The sequence below is a fragment of the Micromys minutus genome (assembly GCF_963924665.1).
Source record: "Micromys minutus genome assembly, chromosome: 3".
Lineage (NCBI taxonomy): Eukaryota > Metazoa > Chordata > Mammalia > Rodentia > Muridae > Micromys > Micromys minutus.
This window is the reverse complement of record NC_137972.1, coordinates 21,213,140-21,227,213: the sequence shown is the minus strand read 5'-3', so window position 1 is coordinate 21,227,213 and position 14,074 is coordinate 21,213,140. Positions and strand designations below refer to the sequence as shown.

Below are 14,074 nucleotides of genomic sequence, written 5' to 3'. Positions count from 1 at the left end.
AAGAAACAAAAAGAGACAAACAGAAAACCACCAGCAATAAGCGTTTGGAATCATTAAGACACAGACTACAGAGATGCTTGTGCAGTCTTTCCTCTGGACGTAAGCACCTGCTAGATCCTGAAGGGACAGCCTCGGTTTCCCTTAGTGCCATCCTCGGCCGGAACTACCCGTGGGCCATGCTGAGGAGCTTTCCCCCCCTACAGGCCATGTGGGAGCAGTGCCAATCACTGAAGACTGCCTCGGTGTTCGCCCGCTGCCACCCTCTGGTGGATCCCGAGCCCTTTGTGGCTCTCTGTGAGAAGACTTTGTGTACGTGCACCACGGGGCCAGAGTGCGCATGTCCTGCTCTCCTTGAGTACGCCCGAACCTGTGCCCAGGAAGGGATGGTGCTGTACGGCTGGACTGACCACAGTGCCTGTCGTAAGTTGCTGTTTTCCCCTGTGCTTGAACCAGCTGCCGGTTTGGGGATGGCGGTGCTCAGGGTGCTTTGGAGCCCTGTTGTGATGTTCCATCACTGCCATCAGCCAGTGTCTACTCAGCTCTATGTCCTGAATGGCTCCTGCCCCCGCTCCCCCAGCACCCCCCCCCCCCCCGTCATCTAGTCCTAGTCCTCTCAGCACTGGACTGCAAGGGAATCCCTTCCCTTATGGCCCGTGTGGAAGACGAGCAAGCCTTTCAAGGCCCGGTCCCTACCTCTGTTCCCTGTCACATCCCTCTTGGTACTCCACAATTCCCTCAGGAAATCCGTTCCCTGGCTTCCCACAGTTGTCTCTGATTCTACCCAGTGGGCAGTCAGGGTTAGAAGGAGTGTCAGGTTATCTAGGCCCTGTGTGGGGCAGCCCCAGAGACCAGAAAGGCTTCATTAAACCTTCCCCTTTATTAGCGCATCCTTCCTGCCTCCAGGCACAGTGTGCTCTGTTCCGTCAATCCCGCCTTGTAACACCCATGCGGGCATCTCTAAATCTCACTGGGCCCATAGCCATTGTCACTATCTCCAAATCACCATGATTAAATGGAGACTTCGGGTCACCTTGCAAGAGCCGTTTCTCTCACTACACTGATCAAAAGCCCCCTGATGGGTAGCTGTTGGCTGTAATTAGTCAGATAGTGTGGACAGAAGGAGGCAGAGCAACCGGCTGAGATTTGTGCATTCACGTTTTGCCGTGTGGCAAACGGCTTTGCCATCGGGGCCTGCCATCTCCACTGTGGGGGTGTGGGAAGGTTGGGGTTAGAGCTGCCTTCTCCTCTGAATAGGGAGTGGCTGTCTTTTTAGACCTTTGAAGGTAGGGTGGAGGAGATGTCTGATAGATGGTCTTAAAGGAGTTGGGGGCAGTTGCTTCAGGAGAGGCAGGCCTTGCTCATGAGGATCTGCGTGTTTCGTGTGGTGAACAGAGAGATGGTTAGGTAATAAGGCTCAAAGGCAGCCCCTGTGGAACAGTGGAAGTAAGTCAGTATTGCCAAAGTGGGTGGGTGTGGATAGAGTGTGTCCTGAGCTGGGGGTGAGGTAGCATTTGGTTGCAGCCAATGCCATGAGGAAGAGAGGCTCGAAAAGGAGGAAGTGGGCTGGAGATATGGCTCAGTGGTTAAGAGCACTGACTGCTCCTCTAGAGGGCGTGAGTTCAATTCCCAGCAACCAAATGGTAGCTCACAACCATCTGTAATGGGATCTGATGCCCTCTTCCGGTGTGTCTGAAGACAGTTACAGTGTACTCACACATATAAAAGAAATCTTTAAAAAAATAAAGGAAAAGAAAGAAAAAAAGAAAAGAAGGAAAGTGATAATTTCTTGCAGTCCCAAGAAGCCATTTATTTTCAGCCCAGAATTTGATATTACCCTAAGAAATTTTTAGATGCAGGGGTCAGAACATCTTAAGACAAATGGTGGCCAAGCTTTCTCCACAGATAATGGAGAACAGATAGCCAGGGTGTCTGGACCAGGCACTGCAGTGACTCTTAGCTGGGACCTTGCAAAACAGAGGCTGCTCTTTCAGGGACATGCTGGCTGCAGAGGAACCATGGGCTGGTGGGTTGGAAATGGCTCCCGGGACCCTGTAGACAGAGTGGACAGTCAGAGCGCCAAGCTGGCTGCGCTTGCAGTGTGGTTTGGAAGCTGCTGCGCTGGTCCACGGCTTTGGGAGACTCCTTTGATTTGTCTTTCAGGCCCAGCATGCCCGGCTGGCATGGAGTATAAGGAGTGTGTGTCTCCTTGCACCAGAACCTGCCAGAGCCTGCCCATCAATGAAGTGTGTCAGCAGCAGTGTGTAGATGGCTGTGGTTGCCCTGGTAAAGAACGTCTTTCTTCATTTACAAACCTGAGGCCCTGCCAGTGTCCTGGACTTTGGGAAGGGAGATGAAGGCCACTTGTGTTTTTCCCTCGTGGCCGAAATCAGAGGTCTTCTATTTAGCTTTTTTAAAGTCTTTGTGCAGAGAGAGCAGGATTGAAATGGCCTTTATTTTGAAGTTATATTTTCCCATTGTACTGAACTCAGAAAGCGCAGTCTAGAGAACTGTCTTGGTCCTAACACTAACCTTGTTCAGGGAAGGGAGCTCCTGTCCTAATCTGAGACGTGGGTTTGTTTTCTCAGGGTCCGGGACAACAGTCTGGGAGAAAGGTCTTATAAAATGTGTCCTGGATTTGCTATGTGTGCTCAGCTGAAAAGGGCTTTTCATTAGAAACTATATGTCCAGGAGATCTGAGTGACGGTCACGAGCTGTATTCAGTTAGGTATGTGTTAAGAAGTCCTGAGGCTCATGACTTCTCTCCTGGATGAGGCTGAACAAAACTATTGATTCAATTCAGTCCTCTAGGGCATGAAAATAAATAACCCAGCACACTTACACACATGGCGACAAGTAAGTTCTTCCAGATTCCCCTGAGAAGCCTCTACCTAGGCTTATGGGCTTTTTCACTTGACAACCCTGAGCAAGCTCCGTGACCCATTCTTTCATCTGTAGAATGGGGATTGATTATCTCTCTTTCTCATAGTCCACAAGTGTCAAGAATAAACGTCATAGTGCATTGTCTTAGGGTTTTCCCAGAAGAAGCACTAAGCTTCTGATTGTCCACGGGGATCGAGAAGCAAGACATAAACAATATTCATGACAGCACTCAGATCTTTGCCTTGATGCCCCCGAAACAGAGGGAGAGCTCCTGGATGAAGATCGCTGTGTGCAGAGCTCCGAATGCTCTTGCGTGCACGCCGGAAAGCGGTACCCTCCTGGCACCTCCCTCTCTCAAGACTGCAACACTTGGTAACCGAAACACCACATAGCACGTTCTACCAGGGGTTTGGGGAGACTGTGAAAGGAGGGGGCAACAGCTGGTGGACCAGGAGCTGTCCTGGGTTGGGATTTAGAGGTGGGGAGTTGGCAGGGGGATCCGAGCAGATGGAGGCCAAGTATCATGCCTAGAGAGAAATCAGAGGGACGCATCTTTTCCATGCAGCTGACAATTCTAACTGTCTTTCCAAGTGACAGTTTAGTAAATGATGCAACAGTCCTCTGCAAAGAGGCTGTGTGACACCAAGCAGCAAGTCTCCCTCCTTAAACTTTTGTCTGCTGGGTGATAGTAGAATCCTCCAGCAGGGGCTCCCTGGTCCGTGTTCTATGGCTAGGTGGGTCTAGCCTGAGCACCTGTCCCTGGTTAGTTCAAGCATCTCTTCGACCCCCATTGGGGGTTGCACATCAGATATCCTACATATCAGATATCTCCATTACAATTTAGAACAGTAGCAAAATTACTGTTATTTATAAGTATCCATGAAAATAATTTTACGATTGGGGGGGGGGGTGTGCATCACCGCGACACGAGAAACCGTATTAAAGGGACGCAGCATTAGGAAGGTTGAGAACCACGGTTCTTGTGCCTACTAAGCCTCAGGAGCTGTCCCTCCTTTCACTGTGGACCCTCCCTCCAGAGTGGCTCTCTCTCTGCTCCTCTATTTCACCACTGGGCCTTCCTTGCTCCCTTTTCCTACCTGTTGTGCACGGGGAGAGGAACAGGGCGCCTCGGGATCAGAGAGGATCTTCAGGGCTACTGTGTGCCCTAGGTTTCCTTTTCCTCTCTTAGTTTCCCCTTTATGATGTCTCCAAGGATCTGTTGTGGCCAAGGCCATCTCCTGTGCCACCTTAACCCTTTAAAGACTGCTCTGGCACTGCCTCCCTTCTTTTCTCCTGTATCCTTTCTCCAGGGAGGGCTTTGCTATCTGTGATGAATGCTCATTTAATTAGGTTGCCCTCCTGGCGGAACCAATGACCCGAGTATGCTCTTTTGTCCAACAGCATCTGCAGAAACAGTCTATGGATCTGCAGCAATGAGGAATGCCCAGGTAGGCTTATGTACACATTTTTTTTTCTCCCTTTCTTCCCTTTCTCTGTGGAGAGGTGTGATTTCCCCTCCCCTGCCCTGCCTGACAGAGGGCCCGCAGTAGAGCAGACTCTGGCTTTGGGTCTCAGCGCTCCTCATGGGCCAGGCGAGCTCCTCTACGGCAGCTGAAGCAGGAGTGAGTAGGTTGCCCTGCCCAACTCCTGTTTGCTCTGGGGATTAAGTGGTGAGGCCTGAAAGTCAGGGCTGACCAAGCAAAGAGAGTCTTTGAAAAACCAAGAGGAGGAAGAAGGTTCTGACAATTCTTTTGGCTTTGAAGTAATAGCATGATCTGAATTTTAAGGGCACAACTAGGTCTCTGCAGCCCCAATATACTAGTTGAACAGAAAAATAGTGAAGGGTGGAGATTTATTCAGCTCTGGGAAGAGGAACAAATAGAGGAGTGTCCCCAAGCCTTCACAAGAAGTCCTTACTGTTCCCCAAGCCTTCACAAGAAGTCCTTACTGCTGTCAATCCGGTTTCTTCCTGTTGCACACTTCTGCTTCAGCTGCAGCCTCACCCTCACAGATAATTGTCCTCGGTGCCAGGGGCTCTGTCCTGGGAGGTTTTGTTATTCCAGGAATCTAGGTGACTCAAGAAGAAAGGTTACGGAGGAGTTAGCTCTGTAGCTTCAGCCAAGGTAAAGGAAACAGACTCCGGGAAGGCAGAGATTGATGCCCACTGTTTATCCTGTTTTTAGCAAATTCATGGTCCCAAAGGAGAAGTCAATGATTTTTAGCAAAATCTGCTTTCTAGTGCTTTTTCTTTTCTTTCTTTTTTTTTTTTCACGAGTTTCATTGGAATTTTTTAGAATGCTTGGTATGCAGACCACAGTATGGTCCAAATGCTAGGAAAACCAGGGTAGCAAAGGACCCCTTTCCTAGCTACCTATCTGGGATCTGCTTTGGGACCTGAAGGATAGCCTTTGCCCTCTGCTTTTTCCTGCTTAGCCTCAGCTCTATTTGCTGCAAACTTTGCCTGTTCAAAGCTCCCCCTGCCTCTCCACACTCTGAACTTTTCCCTTCATGCTCTCCCATGTGATGTTTTTGATATGCTAAGAGTTTCTCCTGTCACCTCACTGTTATAACCCTGAGACAAACACAGTCTGTTTTCTCCTAGTAAAAGAGGAGACAGACAAGACAGGTTAAGGAATTTTCTCAAAGGCACACAGAGCCAGGACTAGAATTCAGCCAGCTGGATTTTTCTACCTGTCCTTTCTCCCCTAGACTTAGGTAGAACGGAAGTGATTTGGACAACTGGACTCAGGCTTTAGTGTCATTTGGAATCTCATCTGACACATATCACACTGGGAAAATTCTGGAACTTGATGGAAGCTGGATCCATTACTTTAGCCCAGAAATGGCCAACGAGTCCTGGTGTCTTTGGGGGTTAATCCTAGAAGAAAGCAGAAAGACAAGAAATTACTTCTAAATATGCTCTATTTGAGCACAATCACATCCCATATAGGAGTCTGAAGCCTCCAATGGCTAAACCAGAAGAACCCATCGCACAAGACTTGTGAGCTATAGAAACAGAGTTAGTTTGCTGTGTTTTCATCAGCCCGACCCCCAGACACAGAATGGTGTCAGGGGAGGCTTCTTTCTGTCACCCTTCCATTCACCCAGCTACCACTACAGTGTGCACTGTATCCATGAAAGTCTTGTCTGGACAACATAAGCTCATGGTCTTCAGTTCAAAATTTCTCAGAGCTTTGTTGAGGATTCAGGACAAGCAGTGTTTTCTTGCCTGGAAGGGCAGGTACAGTACCGACTTGTGGTCTTTGGAATAACTCCATCCAAGGTTTACTGATAAAAAGCTATGAAAGCCGTACCTCGTTCTCCAAACCCCTGCTCTATCCTTCCCCTCATTCTGTCCACCGCCAACCCACAGCTGCCAGACTTAGACGTATCTCTCTAGTGTCTTACTACAATCCTGTTGTCTGGGGGCTGACTTATCACTCAGATAACTGGGAAGAGCTACTGATTGGAAGATGGGTGGGAAGGTTCTGAAAGGGGATATGCCTAGCTCTCCAAGGAAAGAGCAGGGCTTCTGTGAAGATCCTGCAGGGGCTGTATTGTGCATCTTAGAGGACCAGGCTTTCGTTCAGCGAAGAACATGTGATGCTCATTTATCCCTGTATCACAAATCCCCAACCATAACTGGCCATTTTGAAGGCTGCCTAGAGCACAGTGCTGAGTGTGAGAACTGAGAAAGAAAAAGGGGGAGGGGGAGGGAAGGGTTTAGGAAGGCAGCAGTCTGCTGGGGTGGGAAGGGGTTGGTGATCCTTATGAATGCCGTTCTAGAAACTATCTACTCCCTGTTTATCTTTGGGTATCCTCAGGCAAAACTGTGGCACACCGTTCAGCTTGGTGTTACAATAACAAAATGCCAGACGAGGTTTGCTTGTGAAGCAAAGGTTTATTTTGGTTCAAGATTCTGGAGCATCAGGTTTAATGTCAGGTGACCCCATTCATTAAGGCTTCTGGTGATGAAGACCCACAGTTAGGGGTTGGGGTTGTGGGTGGCTTCCTACCATCCTCTTCACAGGCACATGCCCAGTCACTTAGCACCTTGCATAAGGTCCGCCTCCCGTAGTGCCACAGCCTTCTGAGAGTGCCAGTGCTGGGACCAGGCTTTTAAGAACACATGGACCTTTGGTGGACTTTCAACACCTATGCCGCAACATGTGGTTTCTATGTAGTCTGAAGCTATCCTTCAGATGCGTACAGCCCTGGTTGTGCATTTGATGTTCCTCGTGGAAGGCTGTGGCAGGTACATTTCTAAATGAGGAACAGCTGAGAAGAGGGATTTCCATTTGTGTTCAAAATAAAAATGGCCCAGGGTGGGAGATAGGAGCATGGGCTTCAGGTGGGGGTGGTTTGATTGGAGGGCAGGGACTGACTTTCCAGCAGGGTTTCCTAATCTGTCAAACATGGTACCCCCAGTCTGCTTTCTATTGCTATGATGAACACTGTGACCCCAAAACAACTTGGGGAGGAGAAGGTTTATAACGCTCGCACATTGTCATGGGAAGTCGGGGCAGGAACTCAAGCAGAGACCGTTGTGAACATTGCTCATTGGCTAGTCTGCCGTGACTTGCTCAAGCAGCTTTCTTATACAACCCAGGCCCACTTCCTCAGGTGTGGCACCATCCACAGGAAGCTGGGCTCTCTCACTTTTGTGGCTAATTAAGAAAATGACCCACAGGCCAATCTGATGGAGGTGTTTTCTCAATAGAGGCTCTCTCTTCCCAGAGGACTATGCCAAGTTCACACACAAACTCAACTGGCACCCAGGGTTCACAACCGTAGCTTCATCCCAAGCCTGCTGTGAGGCATTTAGAACTCATAGCAAGTCCCCCATCAGTCCGGACCAGTCCCATCTTCCCAGAACAGAGAGCATCAGCAGTGTTTATGCAGGTTCAGGGAGGGACTGAGACCCGGAGCAGACAGAATGGAGCAGGAATGGAGTGAGATGAGGGAATGGGTGGGGTGGAGCTTCCTGGGGATGGGGAATCTTGGAATAACCTATTACTTATTTTGTTCAGGATAGTTTATTATTTATTTGGTACCGGGGATGGTACCAGAGACTTGTGCATGCTTTTTAAGTGCTCTGCCGATGGAGTGGTACCCTAGCCCCACACCCTTCCTTTCAGGATAATTAATTAATTAACTAATTAATTAATTTTTATATGAGTACACTGTTGCTGTCTTCAGACACACCAGAAGAGTACATCAGATCCCGTTACAGATGGTTGTGAGCCACCATGTGGTTGCTGGGATTTGAACTCAGGACCTCTGGAAGAGCAGTCAGTGGTCTTAAGCACTGAGCCGTCTCTCCAGCCCAAGACCCTTTGAAGGTCCCATGGAGATATGAATTTTCAAGAGAATTTAATGGATTCTAATTTAGCTGTGATTTCACCCTGAGATTCAAGGCCAGTGTGCTCTGAACCCTGCAGGAAGAATGATACCCCAGTATCCCTGGCTAACAGGCAGCCAGAAACTTCTTCCCCATGACAGTGGGCTTTGAGGTGCTAGGCTTACCTGGGATTCTGTTCCCTGTCTCCCCCAGTAGTCCAGAGTCCGTCCACACCCTCACAGTGCCCCTTCAGGCCAGGCATAGGCTAGTCAGTAAACAATGCATCATGTTTAGGAGCCAGGCTTCCTTCCTTCTGTGTTGTCCTCCTGTCCCCTGGCAGGTGACCACACTGACAGGGGTCAGAGACACTTGGTCCTGAAGAAACTGAGGACCCCCCACTCTTGGGGTAGCCCTATGATGTCCGTGTTCAAAGCATTCTTTGTCCACTCTGAAAGGTTGGGCTGGTTTTCTGTGCTCTGTCTCCCTCATCTGTCAGTGGGAAAGGACAATGCCACCGGTCAGGACCCAGGAGGTGGTCCCCAGAGTACAGAGATCACCACATGTATTTGGTCAGAACTACATTACTGAATTAAAGGCCAGCTTGGAGGAGCCCGGTGTCCTCAGGAAGTCCGTTTTACCTTGTCTGAGGCCTGTGCACTGACATTTCTGTAGGGATGGTTGCAGGAAAAGATGAAGGCCATTAACTCCAGCAGGACACCTTACCCAGGGCCTACGCACTCGCTGCACTACAGAGGGTTTGTTTATAAGGAATAGAGTGTGGCCATTAGATGAGAGAGCTCCTGTTCCTCTTTCTCTCCTCTTCTTCCTCCTTCTGTCTGTCTTCCTCTCTTACCTGTTCTTCCTCCTCCTTCTCAATGACAGGGGATCTTTACCTAGGAGCAGCCATTTTGTACTCTTTTAAGAACCTCTTACCATCCATTCATTAATCTCCAGTCTGGTGACTACCCTTAACTACCTGCCCATGAACAAATGCCCTAGCATTCCTGCTCTGGACCAAGGAGCATGAGTCTGGCCATGTGGCCCATTGTTTGGTTGGATGTTCTGGTTCCCTCAGCCAGCTACTACCCAGCAGCTCACCAGTCCATTTCCCCAGGTTTCCTGTGTTTGCAGCTTGGTCCCTCAATTGTACCAAGGAGATAAGCCACATATAATATTTAGACTTCTGATTGCTGAGAAAGAAATCAGCAGGGCGAGAGCAGGAAGCCAGATCAGAGGATTAGATCCCAGGGCCGGACATTTTGCTTTCAGATAGTTGTGGTGCTTTCTCGTTGACCCTGCTTTCCCTGGGCATTGTCCGGTTTCCCGCTCAGATAAGAGTGTTCTTGAGAGAATAGAGATGGCTGGGGAAAGAATCCACCCATTTCATGGTCTGCCAGGTCAAGGCATTTGACATCAATAACCACATCACTCTGTTTGTTCAACCACGGTGACTTTAGAAAAAATATCCATTTTGAAAGGCTTTCCTGTGACATCGCTGGATTCCAGGGCGTTCACAATGGCTCGGGGTGACCCTTGGCCCCCATCATGTGGCTCCTCAGCTCTCCCCTGGCATTTCGTCCACTCTTGCCCTTTTGCAGGACACGCTGTGGGAGATGTGAGAGCAAGTGAGCTGGAGCCTTCCTATTTCCTTCAAAGTTCGTCAGGCTGGTTTTATTCACTGGCCGTCCTAGCATGATGGAAGGGAGCCGTTGCCCTGAGGGCCAGACACTTGTTAGTCTCTTGGGGCTACTTGCCTTTACCCAACCTTCAAATGCTCTAAGGCTGTACCACAGCTGGGCTCAGAGATGTACATTTCGCCTGGCCCAACACTGCCTATGACTGAGAATACCAACGAGGTGGCAGATGCTGGGTCCCCTCTTTCCCGTTCTTGTCATTTGAGCAGCAGGAACTGCCCTGTGGCTTCTCAGGACTTCCAGGCTAGTTAGGACCCAGCACCAGCCCTGGATAGGAGCTCAGGTGGAGCTGTGCTGAGGAGAACCTAGTGTGTGGAGTTGGGGGTAGTGAATGTCAGGAGGCCCCTCTTTCATGGGACACGATCTCTGTAGAGTGACGGTGGCAATGGGAGAAGGTGGCACAGGCACTCGGCTAAAGACTGGCAGGAGATCACGATGCCTGTTTTAACCACAGTAGGTCCATTGCGGTCTTCAATGATGGAGTTTCCCCAAGCTGGGTAGAGACACATTGGCATGGATATCCCCTAAGACCTGAGGTCAGGGCTGAGCCCTTGGAAGATGGAGTGGCAAAGTCACGATTGTGTAGGAGGGGGAGCACAGAGAGTCTCCATCTGCAGATGTATCTGCCAGCTTGGGCTTGGAGCTGGCCTTGTGAAGGTCAATGCTGCCTGGCCATGCCATGTGTAGAGAGCCCCCTGCCTGTGCCACGCTCCTCCCGAACCTGCCCCTGGCCCCGAACAGGTTTCCCTGTTGGCTAGGCTAGGGGCAGGAATGGAGTCTTTGATTAGCAATGGGCCAGTCTCTGTTTTCCTCATCTTTTCTTCATGGCTCTCCTGGGGTGAGGCTGTCCCCGGCCTCCTCCCTATGCCAGTTCATGAGGGCTGTGTTTCTAGGCAGCCTCCCTTGTCCTGTTGAGTAGAGCTCTGCCCAGGCTTCTGGCCTGCCATCTGCTCATGTCCTGGTCTTGGGCAGGGACGTTTGGGGACTTTGGAGCAGCTTCAGGCAAGCAGTTAGGGGCCGAAGCTGAGGTCTGAGAGCTGTAGGTTCAGACACCTGACTCTAGCACAGACTGAATGCAGTTCTATACCTTCTTCCTCAGCCGCTCTGTTTATAAAATGTTACGTCGACCTGTGACTGCCCCATCTTGTGCTTTAAGAGTGGGAACTGACTTAGAATCCTCTTCCCCCCACTCAGCCTTGATTGTCATGGGGGAGAGGTTACCTGGGGGCTTTGGGGAGGAGGGGCAGTCTGTTTTTACGTGTACCTCACCTTGTCAAGCCATAGTCTTTCCCCTCACCTCTTCTTCTGGGTCCTTCCAGGGGAGTGTCTGGTCACAGGCCAATCCCACTTCAAGAGCTTTGACAACAGGTACTTCACCTTCAGTGGTATCTGCCAATACCTGCTGGCCCGGGATTGCCAAGATCACTCGTTCTCCGTTGTCATAGAGACCATGCAGGTGAGCTTGGTCAGGTTGCCTGTCAGAAGGCTGCAGAGCCTCATGGGGAGAAGGCAGTGCGTGTCCTGAGGGGGCACCTGTGTGCACAGAAGGGAGCCCTTCCTCTGGCCGACAGTGACTTCAAGCAGTCACAGCCCGTTTTTCCCTTCTTAGCTCCTGGGAGATGGCTACTCACCCCCTCAGGTCTAGTCTGTGGCTCCCTAGACCTCTGGTCTTTGAAACCGAGGGCTAATCGGGGTGGGGAACAGCAGGGTCCCCCTCCTTTGTGTGCCATGGTACCCTCCAGCTCATGAAGCAAGGATGGGGACATTTATAGGCCTTCTACCTTCTCAGTGTGCGGATGACCCCGATGCTGTGTGTACCCGCTCTGTCAGTGTGCGGCTGTCCGCCCTGCACAACAGCCTCCTGAAGCTGAAACACGGGGGAGGAGTGGCCATCGATGGCCAGGATGTCCAGACTCCCTTCCTGCAAGGTGAGCTCATGCCCGCCTCCTCCACACTGGATAGGTCTATGCCCCCGCCCGCTGAGGGTACCCACTTTTTTCCTGGGATTGATGACAATTTAACTGGGGAGGGTGGTGAGATGTCCTGGGTACTCTGACTCTGGAAGAAAAGACGGCTTCCAGAGGCAGAGGTTGACCCGGATGAGAGGACAGGGTTGACAGACAAATGGTTAGCTCAAAGGATGTGACCTGGGGCAAGTGCCTCATGTCTTAGCCCATGGCGTATGAACTGGCTTTGGATTGAATGACTCTCCCTAACTTTACCTTCAAAGCAGCTCTCAAATCTCTCTCTTCCATGATTCCCGGCTCTCCTGAAGCCTATGACCCTAACCAGGCACACAGCGGATGAATTTGGTAAACAAGTACACTGTGTTTTTATGTGTGTTATGCTGAGCGTAACCCCCCCCCCCCAGGCGATATATTCTTCCAGGACGAGGCATAAGCTTCCCCACATTTCTGCAGCAGCAGACTTTGCTACGTTCAGCTCTGCCCATCACATTTTTCAGCTAGGAGGACTTCTAGCCTGGAATCCAACAGGGCCCCCAAAGTTTAGTGGTTGCCGTAGACACTTTCCTTCAGCTTGGGAGGAAAGAGTTTATTTTATCGGACACTTTTACCTCATAGTTTATCACTGAGGGAAGTCAAGGCAGGGACCAATGCAGGAACTGAAGGTTGGTGCAGGAGGAAGACTGCTTACTGGCTTGTTCCCTGGGCTCATGTTCAGTTCCTTTTCTTAAACCTGCCCCTCCTGTACCAATCAACAGCCAAGAGAATGTCACTGACATGCCTATGGGTCAATGGAAGCATTCTCTCGGTTGAGGTGTCCCCCCCCCCACACACCCCTCCTGCGCAGGTTACTAGTTGAAAACCAGAGGATTCCTTCACTTCCAGGCTCTCAGAATCCTGGAGCTTTTGCTGCCCCCTTGTGTCCATAATGGGAATTACAGGTCATGGTAGACCAGCGGCTTCTCTAGGAATTTATTTGCCTCTATCCACCCAGTTCATCTTTCCTCTAGGGAGCTAACCCCCTGCCCCAGCCTCATGGACACTTTTACTCTTTGCTTGTTGTTGCCACAATACTTTGAGATCTCACAAGCACAACTTTGAGACCCGCAACACGCCAGTCACCCTGTCACCTCCCTACCTGAACTGACACCCTGGACTTACGGCTTCAGGTGACCTCCGGATCCAGCACACAGTGATGGCTTCTGTACGCCTCAGCTATGGGGAGGATCTTCAGATGGACTGGGATGGCCGCGGGCGGCTGCTGGTTAAGGTAGGTCCCTCTCAAAGCTATTAGCCTGGCCGGAGCCTGACCCTCACAAAGTACCCCTTGTGCTCTGGGCAAAATGGCTTTGTGTGGTAGGAGAAGAATGTCTTTCTCCTCACACTCTACACCCCCAGAGCAAGGAACAGGCCTCTCTGTGTGTGAGAAGCTGATGTTTGTTTTCTGGGCGCCCCCTGTTGTTCCCGGGGTTATCTTTCTGGGGCTTGGGCACTTTGCTGATCTCCAGAATAGATGGCAGGGTCCCCTGTAAGACTGGCACTGAGGTACGATTGCTGGTCAGTTTCTGAGCTGCAGCAAGGCCTTGGATGGGGGGGGGTGGTGTCCCTGGGCACTCACTATAGGGAGCAAGGAAGGGAAGGGCCAGATTGGGGTACCCAACTTGTACCCTGCCCATACGACATCTGAATAAGGCCACGAGGGTGTGTCCTCCACATTCCTTACTGAACCACTGGGCAGATGCATGTGTGAACATATCCTCTGAGTGGAAACTGCTCTAATTCTGCTGCATCATAAGGGAGACAACCAGGGGACCCTGGGAGCCACCAGCAGCCCTCCCTCTGTCACAACACAATGAGGGTTAGTCCTCTGGCTGTCATCCTTCTGGTGTCAGACTGTGGTCCTCACTGTCGGGTCTCAGGATGCTTTTAGATTCTTAAAAATGGCTGAGGAGAGTCCCTGAGATCTTTAGTGAGATTATATCTACAGACTCTTGCCAGGCTAATGGCTAAACCAAAGCTGAGCATAATGACATATCCCAGGGATGAGGAGGATGAGAGGGGGCTGAGGGCCAGCCTGGGCCACAGAGCGAGTTTCAGCTAACCTGAGCTCACTAGCAAGATCCCGACAGAAACAGAAAAGCAAAACCCTAGACAGCAAAACACAAAACAAAACAAAAACAAAAAAAAACAACAAA

At 50.6% G+C, this 14,074-nt stretch overlaps 1 protein-coding gene across 1 annotated transcript in view; it reads left to right on the top strand.

Annotated features, from left to right (window-relative positions):
- The window catches only part of VWF (von Willebrand factor), a 127,247-nt gene that overhangs the window by 31,270 nt on the left and 81,903 nt on the right, over positions 1-14,074 (top strand). The window contains exons 7-13 of the mRNA XM_080914051.1: positions 204-420; positions 2,161-2,283; positions 3,141-3,252; positions 4,282-4,328; positions 11,235-11,371; positions 11,705-11,843; positions 13,049-13,149. Of these exons, the coding sequence (XP_080770177.1) occupies positions 204-420; positions 2,161-2,283; positions 3,141-3,252; positions 4,282-4,328; positions 11,235-11,371; positions 11,705-11,843; positions 13,049-13,149 (876 nt within the window). The remainder of the gene's footprint in view (positions 1-203; positions 421-2,160; positions 2,284-3,140; positions 3,253-4,281; positions 4,329-11,234; positions 11,372-11,704; positions 11,844-13,048; positions 13,150-14,074) is intronic.